The 27,379-nt window shown below is 41.2% G+C and overlaps 1 protein-coding gene across 3 annotated transcripts in view; it reads left to right on the plus strand.

Moving 5' to 3' along the window:
• Positions 1-15,960, plus strand: part of BICD2 (BICD cargo adaptor 2) — a 92,802-nt gene extending 76,842 nt beyond the window's left edge. For 2 of the 3 annotated variants that reach the window (XM_062619580.1, XM_062619581.1), the window contains 2 exons: positions 10,393-10,600; positions 13,811-15,960. In XM_062619580.1, the coding sequence (XP_062475564.1) occupies positions 10,393-10,600; positions 13,811-13,816 (214 nt within the window). In that variant the 3' untranslated portion in view covers positions 13,817-15,960. Of the gene's footprint in view, positions 1-10,392 lie in introns of all 3 variants that reach the window. The other variant, XM_062619579.1, reaches the window with a different exon arrangement.
• The last annotated feature ends 11,419 nt before the right edge of the window (positions 15,961-27,379 follow it).

The following is a 27,379-nucleotide window of genomic DNA, read 5'->3' on the forward strand; positions in this document are numbered from 1 at the left end:
ACGGTTTGGAGAGGAGCTATCAGAGACATGCTGGAGGGTAATGCTCTCTCTGCCTTTCTCTTGATGCATTATCTAGAGGTCAGTTTTGTCCTTTTACTGGGAAGACAATCAGAATTCCTTGATGTGGGGAAACTGGAAGCAGAATAATGTTTTTTCTGAAAGCGACAGACTTAAGAGCTCTGTCCTGGAGCTCTCACAGATGACGAGAGGCAGGAGTGAACTCTGCCTGGGGATGCGCAACCGATCCTCTGCCTAAACGAGCAACTGCAGTATCTGTAGTTAAGCTTTACTTAGTAAGAGCAGTGAAAAAAAACAAGGGGCCAAGAGCAAAGGAAGGCTATAAAAAGTGAGGGTGGAGTGAGTGGAGATGTAGTCTTCTGAGCTGCAAGTCTTATGGGCATCTGCATTCCCAGTGGAGGCATGGCAGGGAAGCAGCCAGGCCTCATATTTTGCCTGGGACAGCGGCAGTTGCACCGATCATGAGGAACTGCTGCTTTCTGCCACTGTGCCCAGTATTTCAGATGCCACAATAGCTATCAGGAGCTATTACTGCAGGTAGGGTACTGCTACCCCTTCCTCCCCAGTCTCTGGTCAGAGACTGGTAGTAGCTTGGTGGTTGGCTGAGTGCCTTCGTCTGTCAGTGGCTGTTTCATCCAAGTCTCTTTCAGGTAAGGTAAGTTTGGAAGGGGTATTCTTAAGTGCTTTGTCAAAGACAGCCTCAAAAGCCACTTGGAATCTGGTGTTCAGGTCTGTTTCATATACCAGAAGTATGTCTTCACCGTCACAAACCTGTGAATTGAGTCACTTAAAAGTGCTCAGTAAGTTGTGTTTTTTCTCTGGCCAAGATGTTTGTGTCACCAGAGCCTAATCACAAGTGATGGGTTCTTTACCCCAATGTGTTTGTTTTGCTGTTATGTTCAAGTGTGGGATAACAGACTGCTGCTGCCCTCAGATAGGTATTTTCACAGGAAAATGCCCATTTTGTAAGATGCAAGAGAGCTGTAACAGTACATGAGAGTTGAAGGCTGAGAATGAATATAGTAACTGACCTAATTTCCTTTTCAAAGTAGGTTAATCCCACTGATTTGACAATACTACAGCTATTTTTAATAAGTAATGAAAATACAGAAAGACCTCAGCCTGATAAAAAGGAAAGTTTACAAAACACAGATAAACACGTCAGCACTGAGGGTCTGCTCCAGCACTCTAGATAACACTGTATGGCTAAAATCAGGTTGTTGGACAAAGGAGTAAATCAGGGATTGTGTAAAGTACTATAGATATACATGCAATAGCTGTGTTGTTAAAATCCATAGTTTCTTAATTGAAACAAATATCCCTGTTATATATACAAACAGACTGGAAGCCGGGTGAAAATCTGACCTGTAGAACTGAAAATGGAAATATCTGCTTAATTAGACTGCAGTAGGTATTTATGTGTCATTGTATTGCAATGAAATATTTGATGTTTCATTAGTAAACTTCATAATCTCCTGAAAAATAAAAAGAAAAGAATGCAGTCACTTCTCAATTTAAGATCCAAAGGAAAGCTGAACATCTCATTTGTTTTACTGTGTCAAGTAAGCTTACACTTGCTGCAAAATGTAAATCAACAGCAAACAATATAGCAAATGTTCATTAGGGTGCAGCCTTCAGCTTTATTACAAGATGTGAAGTGGTGCTTCTTTTTCTCTACAGATACCAACTGGCTCCTGTACTTTACCAGCTCTTTGGAGCAGCTGTTTGAAAAGAGAATTTCCCAAAATAATCTTTCTCAAAATTCATTGTACAAAATACACTAGTGTGGTTACTGGCTTTTAGAGGGTTATAAAAGTATTTACTTAGTCATTTAAAACAGAACAGCTTGTCTTTATAAAATTGAACATTGTTCAGAAGGCAGTTTTACACTACACTTGCAACATTGAATTACAGTAATACCTGAGTATGTTCTGTATTTTAAAGACTAAATTCTTGCAAATTGGTGAAAGAAAATAAGGCTTTATACAAACCACTCATGTTAGAATTTTTACCATCATAGAATCATAGAACAGTTAGGGCTGGAAAGGACCTTAAGATCATCCAGTTCCAACCCCCCTGACATGGGCAGGGACACCTCACACTAAACCATGCCACTCAAGGCTCTGTTCAACCAGGCCTTGAACACTGACAGGGATAGAGCATTCACAGCTTCCTTAGGCAACCCATTCCAGTGCCTCACCACCCTAACAGGAAAGAATTTCCTCCTTATATCCAATCTAAACTTCCCCTGTTTCAGTTTTAACCCGTTACCCCTTGTCCTGTCACTAGAGTCCTTAACGAAGAATCTCTCCCCAGCATCCCTATAGACCCCCTTCAGACACTGGAAGGCTGCTCTGAGGTCTCCATGCAGCCTCCTCTTCTCCAGGCTGAACAGCCCCAGCTTTCTCAGCCTGTCTTCATACAGGTGGTGCTCCAGTCCCTGAACATCCTCATGGCCTCCTCTGGACTTGTTCCAACAGTTCCATGTCCTTTTTATGTTGAGGCCACCAGAACTGCACACAGTGCTCCAGGTGAGGTCTCACAAGAGCAGAGTAGAGGGGCAGGATCACCTCCTTCGACCTGCTGGTCACGCTCCTTTTGATGCAGCCCGGGATATGGTTGGTTTCTGGGCTGCGAGCGCACACTGAAGCCGGCTCATGTTCATTTTCTCATCGACCAGCACCCCCAAGTCCTTCTCCACAGGGCTGCTCTGAATCTCTTCTCTGCCCAACCTGTAGCTGTGCCTGGGATTGCTCCAACCCAGGTGTAGGACCTTACACAGTATAACCTAAGAACTAATTTGTTTCAAATAAAATCTTCAAAAAGGCAGAATGAGTTTTTAAAATGCAGTTTGCGCTAAGAGTTTGAACTGCTTCTGAGTGTTAACTACACTATAACAAAACAGTGTAAAGACCACATATTTGCAGTTAACTCGTCTTACTCAGGTCTTTGTTCAGGTATATATGAATCAGAGGGCTACTTTCAAAGTGTTTGTTGAGTATTCATTGAGTTTAGTGTGACCAGCACCCTATGTTGAAAGCCCCATAGAAGGAGAAAGCAATGAATGAGAATTTCCCAGACTAGTAGTAGATCCTATGCTGCTATTCAGGTTACTTCAGAGTGGTGTGTGGGGAGCACAGAGCTAGGAGCTGCTGCTGTTTCCTTTCTGGCAAAAATTTGTAACTTCCAAAAACATAATATGGTAGGCCTATATTATTTTTTAAACTTTTATCTAACAGCTTAAAAAAATAGGAAGATTTTTTTTTTAATGCACAAAATAATATAAATCCCTACAAGGAGGGAGTTTAGTAGCAAATTTGAGATTAATTAATTCATCTTCCTTTAAAATATTGTCAGAAGAAAGACTGATTCCTGTCTTTGTTATACAAAGTGCTTTTCCCAAGGGCTTTGAGGGAACATGAAGTGTGTATGTCCTGTTTTCCAATGACTTGGGGTGGGAGTGAAGCAGTTTCCTTGTCTTGTAGGTCAAAGTATGTTTCTAGATTGCCTGTAAGCCATTTGTCATTCAAACTTGCAAGCACATTAGAGTTTAGGTTTCTTAAAATGGATTTTGGAGGAAACAAATACTGTATCACCACAGAGGAGAAAAACCTAGCTTGGAATTTAAGTTTGAGTCTTGTTTCACTTAACTTTGCATTAAGCAGGGAAAGGGTAAGAAGGCTGTAGGGTTCTGCTAGTTGTTTGGAGAACACCTCTGAGCCTGCAGTTTCCACAGTACACTGTCATGAATAATGAAGCACAGGTGTGTAGATGCACCAACTCACGATTCAGGTTAAAGTCCTTAAAGGATGGTTAGATGAAAAACAGGAGGCCAGTATGGCCGTCACTTCACAGCCAAGAAAAGAATTCATTGAGAAAAGCTTGTAATGGATTGGACAAGAGAGCAGTTTAAACACAAATCTGCATGTTAAAAAGCAAAGGGTATTTATTTTGCTATGCTAGTCTTTTCCTTGAGTTTGAATTAGTAGAATTTGAGTAAGCATCCTTATAAAATTTCTACTAAATCTAGGAAATGGCAGAAACCATACACAATGGAAGTACAGCATGGTTTTTCAGCTTTCTCTTCCCTGTGTCATTTTACTGCTGGTTTTCTGTCATTTGATATAGCCTGCAAGTTTCTTGTCTCTTTAACCTACATGTTGAGTACTCGTGCACTCATGGGAGGACACCATAATCTCTTTTCTCTAGAAGTACCTCCTGTGTGACAGGTCACAGCCAAACTGTTGCAGTGGATGGAGTAAAGCAGGCTAAACCCAGCCAAGCTGGCTCCTTCTTGGCTTATGTGGTCAAGGAAGGCAACAAACCCAAACAATTATATTCATATGAAGTTGCATTTGTCCTAATAAACCTTGACAGACTTAAAATGTTTCTGAGAAGTGACTTGGGACACATCTTCACTCCTCTGATTAAAGATGCAGGTTTCTCAACTTTGCTAGTCATGTGTTCTCTGTTTCTTTTCCAGAGCCTGAGAAGAAGCAGAGATAGTAAGAGGACAGACATGTCTCATCCCTATAAAATGAACATAGAACAGTAATCAAGAACTCTAGCAGAAGGAGAAGTTTTCAAAAGCAGAGAACAAATGTGCCTGCTTGTAATTAATGGCTGTTCCCATGTTCCAGTGTTTCATAAATTATAAGTAAAGGGAGATACAAACAATTGCAACAGTCAGGAAGGGGACAAGTGGTTAAACAGTTAGGTCATACTGGAAAGACCAACAGCGCTTAACATGAGCTTAAAATTACAAGAGAGGGCTTGTGATAAAGAAACAAAGCCATGATTACACATAAGGAACAGCAGCTAGCTTTTGTTGATTAATAGAGAAAGGTGTTTCAAATGAATGCATACAAACGTTAAGAGTAATACAAGCTCTGTCAGTTTTCCAAGTATCCAAAGCATGTGGGAAAACATTCTTGTTCGTGGACAGCAAAGGCCTGCAGAATATAAAGGAGTTTAAACTAATGCAGAGAACAGTGCAGAACTGAGAACGGTTGCTAAAGGGTCTCCATCCTGGACTCCACACAGTAGAAGAACTATTCAACTTCTCTAACAATGTCCTGTAGAGTAAATGCTCAGAGGTCCCAGACACAGAAAATACAACTTTGAAGATTTCCAGAATGGGATTCCCAGATGGAAGTAACAGCATTTGCCTCCTATTCTTGATGCTAGATATAGAGGTGATGAATGATGTCTGAAGAGAAAAATGCCTGGGCTGCCAGCACACACATGAAAGCAAGGAGACATCCAGGCTGAACAAAGGCATTCAACTATCTTATATACAGGCTACAAAAGCCCATGAGATATGTCTTGCACATACTCATGGTTAGTACACTAATGGGCCTGCTCTAGACTGTAAATGTGTCTGGCAGTTAAAATATGTACTGCAAGTAATGCTGCATATATTGAAACTCAACCTTGGTGATTGTGCCCCTTGTAGGTAGACCCTGGACCTGGGTTGCAAGGATGAGTTCCCACTCTTCTTTTCCCAGATATTTTTTAAGCGGCTGTGTCCACACCACTGATTCCTCTGTGTGTGGTGCTTTGTTTGTATGCCTGCTGTTAAGGAGAGTGAAACATAGGAGGTGCCTTAGAAATATTCAGAGTAGTGACAATACCAACTCTTGTTGCCTATTTGCTCTTTTGCTTTTAATGAAAATGGAAAGCAAGTTACCTTACCTGATACGGGAGACTACTGCAGCAGCAGTTATTTGTATCCACAGTGTTTTAGATAGGCAAGTCTTGGTTTCATTTGGCAATTAATGTGAAGTGTCAGTGCTCATAGCCTGTAAAAAACAAAGCACTTGCACATCTTCAGTGGTCTTGGGTAGAAAGGGATGGGAAATTCAGGATTAGTTCCTCCAGGCCTTGCTACCTCCTTCAGTGAAGAACTGGGAAAAATGCCTTGCCTGTGTGATAGCTTTAACTTCATTATAATGTAGTTAATAGGGTTGTTAATTTCAACCTTGAAATATACAAAAGCAGCCTTTTTTTTAAATTCTAGGAGGAGGGAATTTGCCATAAAGTTTATGATTACTCCTTGAGAGTTTTTATCGGTGGACATTTAGAAGAGCGGCAGCGTCCAGCAGCGTTGAGCTGATTGTTCCCTTTCAGTGCTGGAGATAATTCTTCCCATATGCTTCAAACTACAAGAGAGATTTGTGGTCTGATTACTTTAATAGTTTTTAGTAATGGGCATGATTATACATGGCTTATTAGCAACATTCTGGAAAACTATCGCTGGTTATAAGCCATTCTCTGTTCTTAGTGAAAATCACAATGATTTATACAAATAGAGGCCAAAGGATTTATTCCCTTCAAATACAGAACTCAGACAAGATCAAGGTATTGAGGAAAATTAGTAATTAGCTAAGGTTTCCATAGATATTCCCTTAAACTTGCTTATCTGTAATCCTGAACTGCCTAAATCTGGGATTTCTTTCTTCTGCCTTCTTCAGGATTTGTGCTTTATTTTGTTCTTCAGGGATTCTTGAACACCACATTACTGAAGCTGGGATGTGCATGGCTTACAACTGTGCAAGCCTAAAAATGTCTAAAAGATGCTTACTCAGTAGTGGGCCTTGTTTCTGCAGTCAGGTGGGGGAAGGTGGTAAAATTCAGCCATTAATATTAATTTCTAATATAAAAATTCAGTTTGAAATAGCAGCTGGCTAATAGCCCTTATAGCAGAATGCAGGCGGTGCTCATTTACATCATTTTAACTGCTTCTCTGCTAATATGTTTCCCAGTGGGTTTTTTGTTTTTTGTTTTTTTTAAATTATCCCTGTTTTAATTTCTTATGTAGGTCTTGTGATCTCTTGAGCTAAAAGTTAAAGGTTTCCTTCAGTCACATCTGCTTTGCTTTCTTGGAAGTTGTCACGGGGTACTATATTGATTGCAGAGGAGGGGGAAAAGTTGTAATTATGTCCAGGTGCATTTGGTTACATCCCTTTTTTCTTTCTGAAACAGATCTTGATTCAATACAAAATTAAGCTATAAATGTTATTGAATATAGTACAAACTAAAGCTTAAGTAAAATGGCATGTAGAAATAAGACACAACTGGCATTTGTGGGAAGCAGTGGTATGCAGCTTTTGAAAACGAGACAACTCTTCTAGTTTTCAGTAATTTGGCTTCAGATAGTGTTTTAGAGGATTTAGTTTTTATTTTGTATCATTACATTTATCATTCAGGATATTTCCTCTGTGTAGATATTTGCTTCGGCTGTTGTTTTTAAAAATCCAGTTGATGTCTCCTTAAGATCCCTTTTTGTTGTTAATTACCAGTCATAAGAAAACAGGCAACATCAAAGCCTTCTATCCAGTTAAAACTGTGAATGTGTAAATGTACAGCAGGTTTATAGTAATTTCATATTCTTTAAAGCATGAAAGCTCAATTATTTTCTGTCAAAGATGGTTTTAAAACGACAACATTTTCCGTCGTTGGCTTTTGTATTGAATATACAGCTGGGAAGTAGCTCAGCACATGGCAAGTGAAACTGGAAAAGGGAAGGATCTTTTATCATTGTATCTGCAAAGCCACAGGAATAGATACACATACCATAAAAATATGTAGCAACTACCACTAGGTAGAGCAGTGTTAGCGGCTGCGTCCTCTTCAGTGCTTAGGGAGGCTAGCTTTTTGGAGAAAATTAAATTGGGAGTCAGTGAACAGAAGGCAGATCCCTCTCCACATGCAATGTCTACATCCACTTCTAGGAAACTTTTCAATCCCCACTTGTTCTGATCAAGTGAGCAGTTGCTGTGTTTTGCTAGTGTAGTGTTCCTCTGACCTTGACAGGTCTTGAGGCTGTATCACTTCATTTGACTTAAAGATCAGGACAACAGGTTTAGGATGTATGACTCTGTGTGTAGTCATAGTAGTTAACAGTCCTGCCTCTCCCTGATCCTCCTCTGTATAGGAGAGAACACTTATTAGAATACAGTAAAAAAATGCAGCTGCAGGAATGCTACTGGTAACACTTCTTTTTTGTTGAAAAGGAAGGCAGAACTCGTTGAATTGAGTTTTATGGGAGGGAGGGATGGGGAATCTAACTAATTTAGGTATTTGAAATAGTGAATGCCTTGTAATTTCTAAGGAGAGTCATTTGATGTTATAATTTTAAACCTCTGTGCTAACAGAAAGCTTGATGAGATAATGACTTTCTACAATAACCTTTTGGAATCAAAATCAGGACTTTAATTATAGCTTGGCTCACGTCTGAACGACTGTATTGCCTTCTAGACTCTTGACAAGCTTTGTCTGTGTTACCAGTGAGCTCTCAGGTTTGGCACTGTGTTAGATCGAGAGGCATTTGAACACCAGAAACATTTAGAGAAGAGGATGAAGGGACGTAAGCAAGACTATGTGGCATTCCCTACTCTTGTTTTACTGCAGTGGTTTTGTTTTCTTTTTATTTCCTCTTTTATTTCTAAATGGGGCAGGGAGTCAGGGAGAAACCTGCCACCTGCCTTGGCTGGCTTTGATTAGCGCCTCTAAGTAGACAGCCTGCAGTAATCTTGACACTGCTTCACTGCACTGGAAACCCCAGGGCTAATTTAACATCCTGTTCTGTACACAAAAAAAGTGGATACATTTTGATTCACAAGAAAGGAGCTAGGAAAGGGGGAGCATGGAAACTCCCCATAATTTCACCTTTCCCTTATCTCTTGGGAGAGTAATACTGAGAGTGAAACAAGGGTAATGGGGACAGGTCACTCCAGTGTCAGATCATATTTTGCTGAGGCAATCACTTTACATTCCTCAAGGAATTTGTAACACTTTCTGGACATTCTCCTGGTTTGCAGGAGGGGAGCTTTGAAGGAATCAGGTTTGAGGTGTGGGTAGAAGAAAGGTAACTCATGATATAACCAGACTTGTGCTTTTCACCTCAAATGTCAGGAGTGTTTGAAAACTGGAGAGAAACCCCTCAGACCTCCCAGTGATCTTCAGTCTGTGCCTTGCTCCCCACCGAGTGAAGAAAATACATCTCTGCCAATGCAGAGCAGCAGGCTGCATGGTTAGTGGTCATGTTGTGAGCTTCTTATTTCTGTAGCCATGCCCTCATCCTTCACTGAGAGGGGAGGATGTTGTGCCCGCAAGATCTATTGTTGCCTTTCAGAGCTCCTGGGGCCATTTCAGACTGTGTTCTTCTTTAGTGCTCATGGCAAATGGGATAAGGTTTGGCCCTTAATGAATGATGATAAATGTCCCATTAAGTCAGAGGGTTTTCCACTTTGATGTTAAAAGAGGCTTGTTTGTGATTGTTTTTGCTTTTACGAAGAAGTTTTATTTTACAGATGTGGTCACTGTAAATTCCAGCTGGTACCTGTGTGTACTTATTTTTCTATCATATATGTAATTGGTCTTCTATGTGTGCAGTAAATATGCATCTACATGTAAAGACACAAGTTTTGCCATGACGCACTGTGCAATTAAAGTCGTAGCTCCCAAGCTCAGTGAAAATGACCATAGACTAAACAGCTTGCAGGCATCTATACAGCTTCCCCACACACATGCACACAGCATTCCCAGTAACACTCAGTTCCTTTTTTTAGCTGTTTTAAAATTAATTTTGAAGGTGAAAACAATTATATAAAGGCCACTTGCTGTAGAGATAACAGTAATAAACCAATATTTATAGATTTTTTAGGAATCTGAATAGGTTAAAGTAGAATTATGAAGGATGCTTGCTTGTAACATTGCTGCTCAGTCACCAGTGGAAATCTGTTGTTTGTTCTTTACTGTGAGGGTGGTGAGGCACTGGCATGGGTTGCCCAAAGAAGTAGTAAGTGAGCCATACCTGGCACTGTTCAAGCCTTGGGCGACATAGTCAAGGGTGAGGCGTCCCTCCCCTGATGGGTTAAACTAAATGATCTTAAGGTTCTTTCCAACCCAAAGTGTGAAGTAACAAACTATGAATTTCAGGTGCTCATCAAATGATAAAATAGCAATGGTCATTTACAGAACTCCTCAGACTCCAGCCTAAAGGTTAAAACTATAGTGGTCTCTGTATAAGTGGACAGAAAAGTGACTTGACTGCATTGTGTCTGCTCACTGTGGAAGGACATCTGACAAATCTTTAGACATGAGTACTTCTACATCAGGTCCCACACTTTCATAGTTTAAGGTTGCTGTTAATTCTGCCACGTCCTGAAAGGCGTGAACGTGTGGTATGTGGAATTGTAAGAACCCCAGTGAAAGTAATTGTGATTTTCTACAGTGTGGTTGAAGTTTCTATGTAAAAGAGTGTGTATGAGACAACTGCAAAGCTATCCCTGCTAATATTGGCCAGACACAAGGGATTCATGTGTTACAGATGGAAACAGGATTGCTAAAGATTGATATATTTCATTGCAGATGTGACGAATATGTCACACAGTTGGATGAAATGCAGCGGCAGCTTGCAGCAGCTGAGGATGAGAAGAAGACTCTGAACTCCTTGCTTCGGATGGCTATCCAGCAGAAACTGGCACTGACCCAGCGGCTGGAGCATTTGGAGCTTGACCATGAGCAGTCCAAAAGGGCACGTACAAAATCTTCCAAAGCCAAGAGCAGTAACCCAGGCGTAAGTCATATTCAGTCCTGCGGAGACAGGTCTGAAGGATCTGTCCTTAACAACCAGGTTTTTTGTAATGAGAAATATAAAATCTATTGTGACTAGGACAGGTATGTAGAAAAATCACATTATGCATCTTATCTTATGCTGTAACTGTCAGCGTAAATCCCCACTATCTAATGTCACAGTGAGTTGGCTTGTACTAGTATGTTGTTGAACCAGGTAATACAAATTGTATTATGGTGGTCTTAACTGTAACTAATTCGTAAGTATGGGGATGCTATTAACAAGTTAATAGTGGAAAGGAATTAGCTTTTTTCCACAGTTAACATGTATGGGTTTTGCTGTTTATGGTGAGTGTTAAAAGAGTACACCTGATATAGCATATCTGGTGCTACTAATTGTAGTTTGTGTAGTACAAATGTGATCCTTTCTCCAGGGTTGCAGCATACTTCAGGAAAAGCATTTACAGGCAGAAACAAACAGAAAACCTTCCTTGTTATTGTGGCTTAAGAAGTGATGAAAAGCAAATGTTAAAATGCAGAGCATTTTGAAACTGGAACCAAACTTAATTTGCCTGTTGTGGCAGATATTAAGAACTTGCTGTCAGATCATCACTGTCCAAAGTCCTAAAGCTTTTATAGGCTATAAAAGCTACAAGGAATATTGGTAGGGTATGTTATTTACACTCTGCTTCCCTCTCTTCAGAGGGTTAACAGAATAAACTTGCACATTTATATTAAAAATACACAATATTTACCCCATCTGATATAAAACTTTAAATTTGAAGAATTGGGATCCTATGTGGTAGACAGTTCCACTTTAAGAAGTTATGCTGTGGAAAAGTGTCATGTCCTGAAAGGATCTTTGTGGTCTGATATTGCTCCTTGCAAAGATAACGCTTTGAAAAGAATCTGTTTTATGTATTACTGTAGCCACACAACATGTATGTGTAGAATTAATGTGACTATGGTCTAGTATTGTCAGTCACAAAACAGGTTTTCTCAGCTTTCAGTATTAACCTAAATAGGGTTAGTATTTCAGAGCTCTGATCATTATTTATTTTTTAAATGCACAAAAGATACTGCATTCCTTATGCAAGCACATGTTTCATAGGGCTCTACATTATAGGCACAGGAAATTGAACCAGATCATTCTGCTAATAATTATTTATGAAGTAGCTTAGTATACATGTTAATCTTTAAAAACAAGTAAACCTTTGTCTGCTGTTAAACTTCTAAGAGGCCTTTTTAGCCACTTAATTACAGTATATTTGATAATATAGAAGTGTACTTCATAATTGGTGCCTACATAAGAGAAAAAGATTGAAAATGTTGCTTCTAAAATTGTGGAAAACTTGTGGAGCACAGGAAGGCACGCTTCTCTAAACCAGAGTTTTAAAGTGCCTCGAACTTTATTTTAGTGTAAAGCCCTGTTCATTTTGTACTCTTTCAAATAATTTTGTATGCCTCTAGTATTACTAAAAGCAGTGTGAGACTGCAAGTTGTCTGCTTCGTTGTGCTGTTTTATAATGCCATTCTAATACTCCTGGTGTGGTACTGCCTCATCTCACTACCATTTCTTATAGATGATCAGCAGCTTGCTTCCTGCACATTGCCACTCTGCTTATAAGTAGTCAGGAGATATCACAGTACTAATACAAGGTAATAAGGAGCACAGCTTGTTTTTCTAGTGAGGGGAAACCAGAGGGGATTTTGGCTTCCCAGATATTGGGGGATGGAGAAGAGGAAGACTTCTAAATTCATGCAGGGAGACTTTAAACAAATGGAATATTAGAAACCTTGCTACAAAGCTGGGAACATTGGAACACCACAGCTCAGTGCCAGAATTGCATTTATCATTATTGAGAGGAGGAAAAAGTGATTTAACTGTAATATGTTAACTTCATTAGTACTCATATATTCTCAAACTTCACTGCTTGATAAGTTTAAAGAAATAGCAATTCTGGCTTTAGGAAACCAGGCCCTGTGCATCTAGTATTACTTTCTTTTTAGAAAACATTGAGTTCTCCTGAATTTGAGCTTTAATATTGCTAAGTAGCAGGTCTGATATTTTAGAAGCGAGACATCTTTTAACAATTTTCAATCCTGCTTTTCGTGTTACTGCACAATCTTCCAAAAGGCCTTTATTCTTCTCATTGTTGCATTAAGAATAATTTAAAAATACTTTGTAAAAGCCACATTTGAATGCTAACTTTCTCTGCTTCTATAGAAACAGTTACAATTTTGTTTCCACTACTAAAGGTAGGAATTTTTAATACGCTTTTCACTGCTTCCATGTCTCTAACGGCAGTAATTTTGCAAAATACTAATGGCAAAAAGGTAAATTGGAAACCATAATTGGATGCATTGTTAGTTTATTTCAAATTAATTGGAACTTTCTTGAAAGATTTCAGTGTTACCACCACAGTGGTACCAGACAGTAGTACCCCAGACTATTACTATCAGTCTTGACTCATGCTTTTAGTTCCAAGTAGGAACAATTTTGCTGTTATGCCAGTAGTCTCAGTAGTCATTTTCATCTTCATTAATTTCTGTGAATCATCAAAAAAACAAGCAAAAAAGCCAACCTGACTGCTGTTTGAGCTTGTCAAGTTTATGGGTTGACTTCTTGGAGCACGTGTTACAAAAAGAAGTGAAGAATGGTGATAAGGTGACTTGATCCTGCTATTTGTATTTTTAGATAATATTTAAGATTGAGTCTTGTCATTCTTGATTAACAGTTTCTTGAAAGGTACATTTTCTGTAAGTCCTTCATATCACTTCCAAGGGGTTGGGATAAAGCATGGAAAATTCCTTAAGCTGTCACCTACCTCTGCAAGCAGGCTCTTCTTCTGAATTATATTCTCTGCATTGGCCTGAATGATATAACTGACCTGCATGTCTCTGGAGAACCTGAAGCTTCACTGAAAATGTTTCTTGCACGTTCATCGCTATTAAGTTGTGCTTGAACAGCAAAGCTTTATTCAGTACTTGTAAGAAATGTTCTTTCTGCAAAGCTGTTCCTTCCAGGCTAAACTCCTACAGCATTGTTTGACTGGTGAGCTAAGGTAGCTGCTTCTACCCCAATAAGCTAACAGACACCCTCAGCCAACTAACCTGCTTTTGCAGCACGTTGTTTTCAGTTCTTTGAGAAATAAACAGATTCTGATATTTATTTTTTTTTTCCCTAACGCTATTTTATTTTTCCATTTTCCAGCTGTAGAATAGTCCCTGGAGAAGGCCTTTCCATCAGTGCAACAACATTTCTTAGCCTCTTTCATTATGGTAGCCCATTGCACAAAGAATGAAAACCACTGACCTGATCCTAAATTTTGAAAACACCTTTTCCTCTATATACTACCTGAAACTTCCTTTTTATGTCTGAAGCTATAAAACAAACAAGCTTTACCTAAAAGTGCTGCTGCAGTAAGAAAACTTACAAGTGCTGAAGAAACCTACTTCAAATATAATGATCACCATATTAGTTTATGGTCTACTAGAAATGTTCAGATGGAGGAATTTCTTATTGCAGATGCTCATTTTTGTCTGATTGTTAAACCTCTGCACTTTTGATATTTTGATATTTTTCTTTAGCTTCTTTAATTCCTTTTGTAGAATGATTTATATAAATGCAGTGGTTTGTGCTCATAGTCTCTCTCCAATTTGGGCTTGTGATATTTGACTTCTGCATCAGCATGTGGCAGAGATTTTTTGAGGACTCTAGGTTGTAGTTAGAAAAGAGTTTCAACAAAAAGCAGGAGCTCTGCTAAACTGTGCTGTGCTTCAGCAGCTTTTTATTATAAAATATTAAGCTTTATATGTCTAAATTACTGATTTTTTTTTTTTAACTGCCATGTTAATTAAGAAATCCAGGGTATTCAAATTCTGGGGTTTTTTTCATATTGTATTATTATTCTTAGGAATAGTTCAATGTAACAAGAAGAAAACTTGACTCTGCTCTGGTTAAAACAGTAATAGGCACTTGAAAAATATTAAAGTAGTATTACCTATAAATTCCAGAATTCCTGGGTTCTAGGAAGTTGAAGTATTATTGATTAACAGAATTTTATACAACTATACCAGTTAAATTCCAAATTGGAATTGTTTTGTTACTTTTTCATTTTATTGTGCCAAATTATGGTACATCTAGAAAGTAAAATTCTAAAGTTGTCAATGATAGGGTGTTATATATCAGCGCCTTTCTGTCATTAATTATTGCCAGTAGTGCCTTTAATCGTTTTAAGGGAGACTCTTAGAATAGCTTAGTCCAAGTCCTGTAACTTAGAATAAATGGAAAAGCTGTTTTGGAATTTATTGAAGACATGGAGCAATAAGTGAAACTGTGTGAACTCCCCCTTCGCACGTTTTAATGGGTAGTCTTACATAGAGATTATATATTCAAGGAATTGTAACAAATTCTGTTAGTCAGTGATATTTCATCAGGCAAATCCTTGCAAATTCAGGGCTGTAGAGGAAAAAAAAACAAAAACAAACAACAAAACAAAACCATCAAACTAAACAAACCCAAATACACTGTGGGAACCAAACAGACTCATGTTGAACAAAGAAGCAAGATATATTAACACATCTGTGATAACAGTACAGAAAGCATATTGGGATTGCTGGTATTACGTTAGCTTTGTTGGTGGTGGATGCATTTAACTATAGTATTGTTTGCGAATGTGAACAGCAAAGCATTGATATCTTCTCTTGCATGTTGTATCTAATTGTAATTTCAGGAAACAGAAACAGAGAAGTGCATCAACAAGCTGTGCCTATTGCTCAGCTGTTTGTTGAGGCTCACATGAATGATTAAATTGGTACTTGCTGAGGGGGAGCATTCCCACTACTCAAAAAAAGTTCAAATTGAAATAATATTGACAGTGGGGAAAAGATTTCTGTTTGCTGGAAAGAACATTATTATTCCTAGACGTGGGGACTTGTACTTCCATTTCTGTTACAGTATTGATTCATAAGAAATATTGTTACATTTAAAATAACTACATTTGTATGTGGGTATTTATTTGGAATGATGTCCAAGTACTGTATTATGTTTTATGTGCATTACCTTTTAGTGGTGGATTGGTCTCCATTTAACATCATATGCATGTATTCCTGCCAAGTAACCTTTACACAGATCTGGAAAAAAAAGTAAATAAAAAAAAAAACGACCAACAAAAAAACACAAAAAAAAAAGAGAATGTGGAAACTTCTGTGAAGTGTAACTGTGTGTCCATGGGTGACCTGAGGGGTAAAGAGGGCAAAACCTTACTTCCAAATTAATAGAAATATGTTTAATGTAGGAAAGATCTGCCTGCGTAAAGGTAGTCACATCGGCAGTATCAATAAAAGAAAACAGGAATTGCATTTTCTGCTTGGTGTTTTTGCTTTGAGGCAGCATCATTTCAATTAGTCTTCCTGAGCCATTTTCAGTGTGGGGCTAAAGAAATGTTAATTTTTATCTGAGAGAAACTAAAAACATAAACCTCACTTTTCTGCAGGTCTAGAAAACTGATTACTTCTGCTCATATTTACCCTGTGTGCTGTTCCATGAGATTCTCGGGGACTAGCTTTGGCCCTGATCAGACTGGTTTAATCTGTTTCACTGAACAAGCATGCAAACACTCGTATACTAGTACACAAACTAGTACAGGGGAGAGTAGGACTAACGCTTTTGGTGGCAGTGGTGACAAGTCTTCCTGAAGTTACATCTTAATTTCTCATATACTCACCAAAATGTATTAAGATGTTGTTTGTCCAGTAGAATTGACAAACAACCCTGAAGGAGTATGCTTACAGTCTTGAGGGTGAGGCTGAGGTTTGCCCCATCAATACAAGGATATTCCTTGATTGATGGAATATGGTTCTATACTATAGTTTAACAACTCTTCAATCCCCACGTGGGATTCCTAGAACTGTTTTGTTTATTGTTTATATTCCTGGTAGCAGTGAGTTGCATTAAACCAGCTAATCTGGGACTCTTCATCAGGGACTGCAGTGGTAGGACAAGGGTGAATGTCTTTAAACTGCCAGAGGGGAGCAGGAGCTCTTCCCTGTGAGGGTGCTGAGGCGCTGGCCCAGGGTGCCCAGAGAAGCTGTGGCTGCCCCATCCCTGGCAGCGTTCAAGGCCAGGTTGGACACAGGGGCTTGGAGCAAGCTGCTCTAGTGGAAGGTGTCCCTGCCCGTGGCAGTGGTTGGAACTGGTTGAGCTTTAAGGTCCCTTCCAACCCCTTCTGTGATTCTAATAAACATGATTTATATTGTTACTGGAGAGCAATGTGACAGTTTTTACTTAGGCATTGAGAATATTTTTTGAATTGTGTGCAATAAATTATCTGAACGTATTTGCTAGGATACTTGCCCTGGTTGTGCAGTTCTGCATTTGCTGTAGTGGAAGCTTTATCTGCAGAGTGATCTAAGGGAGAAGTATCTTGTAAGTATCTATATGCATACAAATGACAGAAGAACAAGAACAGACCTGCTGAAATAGTACAACAGTGTGATTCAAAAATGCTTTATTAAGAAAATGAGAAAAGAGAAGGAGAATATTTAGTTTAAAAGCTTGTTTAGTGAATGGCTCCATTAAAACATTAATGTCTTTGACTCTTTCTGTTTAGGGAAAAAATGCAGTACCTGGAGGGAATGTCACCTGTGCTGAGTGGGGCGGGTGGGTCACCAGCTGCATTCCAGGCTGCAGATGTTGCTGGATTTAGTCTCCAGGAAAGGAATCTGCCTGTGAATGTAACACTCCTGGGTTCTGTGGCTTCAGTAATTCATTAGTGGTTGGTTGTTTCATGCAAGTAAGGCTTGAAAACAAACTCGTAACTTCCCAGAGGAGGAACAGGGCAGAATTCAGATGGGCTTAAGAGGCCTAAAGATGAAGAGAAGCAGACCTGAAAGTCCCCATGTAGCTAGTTTCATGAGATTAAGGCAAAGAAAATTAGACATAGGTGCTTTTTGGAGATGCCACTGGAAAAGATGGTAAGATGCACAGATATTTACAGAAGTTAGTTTCAAAAATAATTCATATACTTATGGGTTTTTTTTAAGGCTGATGGTGTAGATTGACCTACAGAACAAGGAAAAGGTATTTTTCTACCCAAAGACAAAGCAAAACCAAAGTAAAACTGTGAAGATCACTTCTGTGAGCACAAAACCAAGCAAAGCAGCTAATTAATATGATTATTTTGAGTATATTATCATTATGTTGAATGTTTATCTACAAAAGCTTCAAGTGCAAACATTCATTAGTGGTTGCTGGGAAAATCACTCAGGTACAAACTACTCAAAAGATTACTTCATCCTGTGCCTTTCTTTTCTTCCAAGAGGCGCTGACCTTTCCCACTAAAGGAAATTTCACTGCTTCTCGGTGAAAGGGCAAATTTCCACAAGAAGGGGCTATCGGAACTGCAGAGTGAACTTTCTTTCCTGGGATACTGAGCATGGTATCTCCAAGGAAATCTGAGCCCTCAAGTCATGCACTGGAACTGCATCAGCCAGCCTCACCACATTTGACCCTGTGACTCTGGGACACACTGTTCTTAAATCATCAGATTTGATAATTATTAAGTGAAGTGGTTGTAAAATGTCTTGGATCCAGTAACCGTGTTAACAACAACAAAAGTCAGCAAACAAGCTGTATCCAGTTCTAGGTATTAAAGTAGACTCTTTCTGAGGCCTCCAACACAAGAGGGACGTGGAGCTGTTGGAGAGAGGCCAGAGGAGGCCATGGAGATGCTGCGAGGGCTGGAGCAGCTCTGCTCTGGAGCCAGGCTGAGAGAGCTGGGCTGGGGCAGCCTGGACAAGAGAAGGCTCCTGAAGGGGAGACCTGAGAGCAGCTCCAGTGCCTGAAGGGGCTGCAGGAAACCTGGAGAGGGGCTTGGGACAAGTGCCTGTAGGGACAGGCCAAGGGGAATGGCTTTAACCTGCCCGAGGGGAGACTGAGATGAGCTCTTAGGCAGAAGCTCTTCCCTGTGAGGGTGCTGAGGCGCTGGCGCAGGGTGCCCAGAGAAGCTGTGGCTGCCCCATCCCTGGCAGTGTTCAAGGCCAGGTTGGACACAGGGGCTTGGAGCAAGCTGCTCTAGTGGAAGGTGTCCCTGCCCGTGGCAGGGGTTGGAGCTGGATGAGCTTTAAGGACCTTCCAACCCAAACCAGTCTGGGATTCTATGAAGTAAAGAGAATACACCAAGTGGCAGCAGTATAGGGAAACCTGATTTTTGTGGTAATGCTGGAGAAAACCTAGAGAATTTTTAAAAAATATTTAAAACCTCCTATATACTTAACTAGAACGGTGTATGTGATGCAGATCAAAGCTACAGACGTATGCAAAGTTTGAGTTAGCCACATATAGAAGTGAATTTAAGCTAGGCTGAGCTAGAAGTATGTACACTCAGATTTCCACTAGCTTAGCAAGTAAGAGTCAAAGTTGCTTAGCTAATTTGAAAATTACTTTCTGGGCAGAACCCACAAATACTATGGCATTCTCTGAATCAAATGTTGGGTTAGAAGGACACCCTGGGAGGCTAAACCTGTACCTGCCCAATTCTCCTCGTTGCAAGAATTTTGAGCAACTTTTTATTTTTAACATAATTCTGAAGTTTTACTTGCAAAATTGTCAGCAGGTGGATACGTGAATTGTCACTGTCCTGTGCTAAAAACATCGCCACATGTTTTAACAGGCAGGAGAAACTTCAAAACTGACATGTAGTACATGGCTTTAAAAGAGATCACACGTATTGAGCAGGTTTTTATAAAATAAATACTTGCTAGCATGTGTATAGTTGGTTATTGTCAATAATCTCAAATGTTACTTAGTTTTTCCTGTAGTCCTTCTACCCTGGATTTCAAATTAATGCAGCTCAAGGCTTTATCAGGGGATAAAGAGTAAAGTATTTGATCCAGCAGTAGAACATTACCTTCCTGTTGCTGCCAAATGAACAATGAGCCTTTATTAAGCCAATCATCGAAGTCTTGGAGAACAGGAATTAATATCTCTCTGTTTAGAAGACTGATGTCTCTGTCGGGGTGAAGACTGTTGTAACTATGCCTATTGACACCTTTGGGCAGAAGGATTTTAAGTGTGATCTTACCTGGGTCTAAAGAATAGCCTAAACTTGGGCCTTATTAGGATGGGGAAAGCATTAATTCTTTTTAGCTGGCAGTCATGCGGTTAGTAACAGCTGTCAAACCCAAGATCTGATTTGTACAAAGAAGTTCCTTGTGTGTTTGACTTTCTCCATAGGGACAGAATTCCTAGCTATCAGCTATGACCAGTATATATCGCCTAAGTATGCTCTTCATACTTAGGGTGGCAAGGTTTTATTTGGTCAGTGCAAATACTTGAGCACAGGGCCAGGACCCTGCTGGCAGGGAGTCACCTACGTGGTTTTAGCTGCAGGTACTGCTCGTTAGTTTATCTTGGGTACTCACCACTACAGCCTGACGTGACTGAGGTCTGATGTTCTTCACATCTGTTGGCAAAAAGTTAGTGTTTGCTCTTTCCTCACTCCAAATGCTTTAATCTGAATAACAAATCATGTAACTGATTCAAAATAGTGTGCAATAGTCAGCCTATAAAGATGCTATCATATTGGAGGATGAAGCAGTTACCCAGCGGAACTGGTAATGAAGTTGCACATCTGACCATGCTCGAAGAGCTGGGACAAAAGAAAGCTGACTGCACTGTATCACTGCTGTGAAGCATCACACCAAGCACCCAGTCTTCTGTCTGTTCTCCCTGTCTTTGGCCTTCAGATCTTGCTGCAAACGTGAGCAGTGCTTTTCTCTTGCATGTTTGTGTCCTGCTGTTGTGTTTGTGTGAGCAACTGTTAGGTACCAGTTTTGGTCTTTGCTGACATTAGGAACAAGCTAGAACAAGAACGAATCCAATTCTCAGGCACCATGTACTTTGTTTTTTAGTTGCAGGAGCAAAGCCATCTTGCTCTGTAAGACCTACTGGCTCTTTTACAGGACACTTCATTGTGGCTGGCACCTTCCATTCTGCTGCTGGTAATTCATTAGAATGATGGTACCTTGTAAATGTCTCTAAATTGCACCTTTCTATAGGCTGCCAATGAAATTACATGCCTGATGTTGCACCACCACTAGTGGGTTTTAGGGTTTGTGGTTTTCTTAAGTTGCTGCTTTTAGGTATGATGCTAGAATGGGCAGCGAAGAGAAACAGTCTGCTCCTCATCTTGGCCTTTTACCTTTTATTCTTTTGTGCTCTATGGATAAAAGCCTGGGTGGTTGTTTGGGTTCTTTCCCTTCTTTGAATAACACGAACCTGTCCCTCCCCCTAGCCCTTCCCTCCATGCCCTGATTGGATCTTGATTTTCTGTAAAAAAAAAAAAAAAAAAAATTTTGCTAAAAGCTTGTTCAGCCTCTAATTGGAACAATGAGGGCAGGGAATAGCTGAGAACGCTTCTCCCAAGAGCTGCCCTGCAGAGACTGATGTGTCTTTCATCTGCTCCGTGCAGTTAGCCTCTCAGTGATGTTCACAACCTCCCTAAGTTAACAACAGTCTACAGCAGAACTGGAATTACAGCCCACAGAAGGGCTGAGAGCTAAAGATGATGCTTGTGTTCTGCCTTTCTAAGTTGCTGGTTGGGCAGTGGAAGATATGGTAAGAAGACATGCCATTCTTCCCCTTTTTTTCTTACTAGTCGTAGAGTCATAGTTATCATAAGTTGTCCTGATTCCTTGTCTGATTTGAGTTAGGCTCTTCTTTCTCATCTGGAAGGCTCTTTCAGAGAGAAACCATCACTTTTGCTGCTTCTTCATACCTATGGATCTCAGGGCTCTTCTAAGAAATCTAAAAGAACATCTGCTAGCAAAGGGGCAACAAATAGATCTTCCTCTGTCTCTGTGCCATTTGTAGGAGGCAAAATTGTCATTGTTGCTCCTCCCACTCCTCTGAAGCCAGTTTTCACCAGTGTCCTGTTTCAGAACATTTTTCCTACCAGCAGCAGCCACTGATGCAATCCCAAATATCTATTTGTAGAAAATCTGATGTGTTTTGGGGGGGGGGGGGGGGGGGGTGCGGTGAGGAGAAGGAAAGTGTCAGGAGGAGAAATGAGAAAGTGGGGGGCAGGAGTGTAAGCATGAGGCAGATCTAAAAGGAAAGTACACAAGAACATGGAAGAGGCAGCAAAGGAAAAAATGGCAGTGGATTAGGATGGACTGTTGAGCAGCATGGAGCAGCTGGATCTGCCTGCTGTGGGCAGGGACTGTTTGGCATAAAGCCTAGGAACAGCTCAATTCCAAAAAGGCAGCTGGCATTTTCATGTAGCCTGGTAGTACAGACTGCCTAGTGTGCATTTCTCCATCTGAAAGGGATCAGCCAGCACATTTATTATTTCCTAGCCATCAGGGGCTAGGAAGAGGCACATGAGAACACAGAAAAAAGAAACAGTGCAAGAAAATGAGGAGAATGTGGAAGAGGAGCATGTTCCCTGCCATGTTTGAATGCTTTATGCATGGTTTCGCAATGTCTCCTGCAAGTCTTCTGGGTTGCAGCAATCCTCTTTCTTTAAGCTTCAGTTCTTTGATTTCTTATCAAAGTATATTTCTTCTAATTACTGTGAGTCAATCTAAATGAAGCTACGCTTATCTGACTGTCATATCAAGTGTAAGCAGATGCATTTGACTACGCTTAAGTTGGACTGCTTTTAAACATGATTTTAACTAGATCAGTTTCTATGTTGTTACATTTTGAGAGCTAAGTTTGCTCCCCCAGCTGCCTATGGAAAGCTGTGAGCCAAGTCTGTGTCAGTCCCAGCTTCCAAAGCTAAAGCAGGCCACATGCTCATCCCAGTGATGGACACGGTCCTGGGAGAGCTGGGGGATCTGTGACCCCAGGACCCTCTGAAAACTGTGCAGAAAGTAATAGAGAGAAACCGAAGGGTGATTGGGCAGAGGCAGGACAGCAGGACAGGTCCACAGAGGGGGAGCCACGAGATTGGCACAGGTAATGTGGTGGCCAGCCCCTGACTGGTTTAGAACTTAGTATTCACAGCTGTGGTATCGCTGTGATGACCACAGTGTCCAGCTCTCCCTTACTCATTTAGAGCCTGCAGCTCTGCAATGTTCTTACTAGAAGTCCCTCCGTTAGCCTGCATTTGGTGCACACAGCCAAACTGTGGAAGTGCAGATGCTGTTGTAAGTCTGCTGCTGTGGTTTGTTCCTGAAAAAGGGCTGCAGGGTTTGTTCAGTTACAGACTACCAGGGCTCCTGACACAAAATACAACTGTTCTTATGTGTAGGTGTTAGACTGGGTGGTCTAAAACTGGTTTAAGTAATGTGAAGGACATTTTTCCAAATGAGCTTTGTGACTAGAGGGGAGGCAAGAGTGCACATCCTGGCAGGGCACAATGCCAGCACCAACGGCAGGACAGGTCTTTGGCCTTGCTGACTGTGGATTTTATTCTTGGTATCCAGTAAATCAAGGCATGGATTTGGACAGAGGGATTAAAATTTGTACTTTAGCAGATCAGTTTATGCAGAGTGCCTGGAGTATCTGGCCAATGTGTGAAGGTGACTATTAAGTCCTATTCTTTACAAGTCTAGCCATCACTGAAGATTCAACTCTTCTACCATGGCATTTGTGATGAAAGTGCCAAATTTCCCACTCAGCCCCCTCCTGCTTTTTCAATTACAGAACTTCTCATAGTTTGGAGCTATGCTCTTTGTAATCGGCCCTGTGAAATAAGGTTGATTGTGGCCTAGGAGAAGGCTGGAGAATCCAGAATGGGAGATAAATCTTCTTCCTATCTTACCAAAAACTCTTTTTCCAGATATCAGGATACAGCAAAAAATTCCAGCAAAACAAACAAAACCCCCGAACACTACCACAAAAAAAATAAAACAACCTATAGAAGGCCAAATGCCAAAGTTTAAACATAGTGCTAGTGGCTGCTTTTGAGGTCTTGCTTATAGAATGTTAAGATATTTTAAAAGGCAAACCCTATGAATAAGTTCACTGAAGCTCGCTGGAAAAAGACAGGATGTCCTGGCAGTTACTTCTTTGTCTGTGTTCCCCCAGTCTTGTATAGGGTTGTTTCATCTTGTTCCCTCTTTGATTCCAGGTTAAGGGTAGGTTCCTGCAAGAAGCACTGTAAAGTTGTAACCAGTTCTCAGCTCTGTGCATTTACCATTCATAACTAAATGGTAAAAAAATGTTAAAGGGATGTGTGCATTATGCTGGAATCCGGCCTTCCAACTCCCTGGCTGTGGGATTTGCAGCGCTTCTGCCCGGCAAGCAGGAGATGGCAGCGCACTGCAGAGCAGCTCCTCATACAGCCTGGACTCAGCATCCCCGGTTAGAGAAAAGGAGCTGAGAGCAGAGCGGACGTTGTCATGTTTCTTCCACTCTAAAAGACTTTTGTCCCAAGAATTCTTCTTCCCCGCCCCCTTCTTCTTCTGTTTAGCTTTGCCAGTTTTCCCCTTGGGTTTTTGCAGCTCATCTTGAGTGTATTTCTCGCTCTTCTGACAAGTCGCTGGCTTGGGTGGTCTGGAACATTTTATGAACAGTTACCATTACTGCAGCTGATTACTTTTTGAACCATGGGATAGGCAATAAATGGAACCACAAGCGTGAAGAAATTTTCATAGAATCATCACAGAATCCCAGACTGGTTTGGGCTGAAGGGACCTTAAAGCTCCTCCAGCTCCAACCCCTGCTGCGGGCAAGGACCCCTTCCACTAGAGCAGCTTGCTCCAAGCCCCTGTGTCCAACCTGGCCTTGAACACTGCCAGGGATGGGGCAGCCACAGCTTCTCTGGGCACCCTGTGCCAGCGCCTCAGCACCCTCCGGTAACTTGGCTTGGTTCCCCAGCATATGCCATTTGGCAGCGTGCCACATCATCAACTCTTTTGGGCTTGTGCTGTACCTGCCATGACCACAAACCTGCCTGCTAAATTTAATGCCTATTAGGAACAATTTGTGGGTCAGCAAAAGCTGTGTTTCCAGCTGCACATTAGGTCAATTGGCTTGAGAGTGGTTGTCAACCAAGAAGAGCACAACCTGTATCTTCCATTTTGCCTGTCCTAATCCAGAACTTGAGAGTATTGTTTCAAACCAGCATGGCCAAGCTGCCATGATGGGTGAGCACAGCAGCCTGTGGCTGGTCCTGGGGAGGCGGTTGCAAATAAATGAATACTTCTTTGTAGTCTCAGCTCACCATTTAGTGGCATTACCAGTCTGTGCAGGGTCTTTGTGAAAGGTAATCAGCTAGGCAAGCACTACAGACATTGAGTCCCATTGTACAGAGAGAAACAAAGCTAAAACTGTTGAAATAAATCATAAATCCCATTAGCCAATGGATAGCGCATCCACACATGCATTGCCAAGAAACTTCAATATGGCATTTTATAAAAGATGTTGTGCTTTGGCTTTCTTCACTGTCATGCCATCACTGTTTAGGATCTCACACTATTTTTAGAAGTCAGAGAACCAGGAATCTGCTCTTGCTTTGCAGCTGATCAGGAAAAGATTTAGAACTGATGGGCAAAGCACACTGGGCTTCCTGCTATCCCAAGCTACTTTCCATTAAGGAGGGATGTTGAATTCCTGCATCTCTGATTTCCTCATTGGTTGTTTCTTGCTGGTTTCTGTTCTAGCTTGCTTCGACATATATTTTGGGAAAGGTGAGCTTGTCAGGTCAGGGCTCTGCCATGCACTGAATCACTCAGAGACAGGATAGCTTTGCTCATGGAACGTTATGTGCTTGGGGATTTGTGTGTCCCCTACTCATTATGCCTTCAATGGCAATTTTCTTCAGTCACTGCAGGAAAATCCAGTGCCTAGTCACAACATGATGAACTAGTCTGAAAAGTTATGAAGAAAGATGTGTCTATCTGGTTACTCTCTTCTGCACTGGACCTGAACCCATGGTGTACTTTTTTGGTTACTGTTGCTCTTCACAAAAGAGAAGTAATGCTATAGATACTTTTACCATCTGGTAAAAAACAAACCTCAGTGCCTAGCAGCCTGTCTCTGTGCTAAGACTGAATGAAAACCTTGCCTTCAGTGGTGAGCTCAAGTACTAAGGCAAGAAAAAGAGGATGGAACTCTGCCACTGAATCATGGTAAGATGTGGGAAAAAAATGGACCAAGAATGTTTCAAGGGAATTTGATAATTACACAGAAATTACCTGAATTTAATGGCTTGCACTGATGCTGCCACTTTCTTCTTTTTTAACGGCTCAGTCTTCACAGAAGTGGGGTCTTCCTCTCTTTTGCAGAATGGATTTACAAGCAGATGTGTTTTGTTCCTTTCTGGATGCGGGTGGAGAACCGCCTGAGACAGATTACAACACTGAGCAAGTTGAGGTCTAGGTGACCCATTTCTAAGCACCAAAATGAAAAGCAGGTTTCATTAGTTTATGAAGTTTTGCTGCCTATTGCTAATGTAGAAACTACAGTAATTAATTCCAATGGCTTACCTGCTAAAATTGGTGTAGTTTCTCAATAGTTAAACCTGCTATATCAAAAGTCATAAATAATTCTATTATTTAAAAATTAAAGGGTAATAGTGCTCCAGGAAAGACTTGATTTCTCTCAGAGATTTAAACAAACTAAACCAGAAACTCTGCTCTTGGGTCTGTAGTTCATCTTCAGTTATATTCTATAATGGGGCTACAGATCTGATAGACAGGGGCAAAGCAGTTGATGTCACCTACCTGAACATGTGCAAAGCGTTCAACACTGTCCCACACAACATCCTTGTCTCTAAATTGGAGAGACATCAATTTGATGGATGGACCACTTGGTGGATAAAGAACTGGCTGGATGGCCGCATGCAAAGAGTTATGGTCAATGGTTCAGTGTCCAGCTGGAGACAGTAACGAGTGGTGTCCCTCAGGGATCGGTGTTGGGACCGGTCTTGTTCAACATCTTTGTCGCTGACATGGACAGTGGGATTGAGTGCGCCCTCAGCAAGTTTGCCGATGACACCAAGCTCTGTGGTTCGGTTGATACGCTGGAGGGAAGGAATGCCATCCAGAGGGACCTCGACACGCTTGTGAGGTGGGCTGATGCCAACCTCATGAAGTTTAACCATGACAAGTGCAAGGTCCTACACCTAGGTCGGAGCAATCCCAGGCACAGCTACAGGTTGGGCAGAGAAGAGATTCAGAGCAGCCCTGCGGAGAAGGACTTGGGGGTGTTGGTTGATGAGAAAAAGCATGAGCTGCTTCAGTGTCTGCTTGAGCCCAGAAGCCAACTGTATCCTGGGCTGCATCAAAAGGAGCGTGACCAGCAGGTCAAAGGAGGTGATCCTGCCCCTCTACTCTGCTCTTGTGAGACCTCACTTGGAGTATTGTGTGCAGTTCTGGTGACTCAAGAGGGATGTAGAGCTGTTGGAGCAAGTCCAGAGGAGGCCATGAGGATGATCAGGGGACTGGAGCACCTCCTGTATCAAGATGAGAAAGTTGGGGCTGTTCAGCCTGGAGAAGGCTGCGTGGAGACCTCAGAGCAGCCTTCCAGTATCTGAAGGGGGGCTATAAGGATGCTGGGGAGGGACTCTTCATCAGGGACTGTAGTGATAGGACAAGGGGTAATGGGTTTAGAGTGAAATAGGGGAAGTTCAGGTTAGATATAGGAAGTTCTTTACTGTGAGGGTGGTGAGGTGCTGACACAGGGTGCCCAGAGAAGTCGTAAATGCTCCATCCCTGGCAGTGTTCAAGGCCAGGTTAGACAGTCTTGGGTGACATGGTCTAGTGTGTGGCAGGAGTTGGAACTAGATGATCTTAAGGTCCCTTCCAACTGTCGTGGTTTAAACCCAGT

The sequence above is a fragment of the Pezoporus occidentalis genome, unplaced genomic scaffold (assembly GCF_034315485.1).
Source record: "Pezoporus occidentalis ecotype Australia unplaced genomic scaffold, CSIRO_AGI_Poc_V1 ctg212, whole genome shotgun sequence".
NCBI classification, from domain to species: Eukaryota; Metazoa; Chordata; class Aves; order Psittaciformes; family Psittacidae; genus Pezoporus; species Pezoporus occidentalis.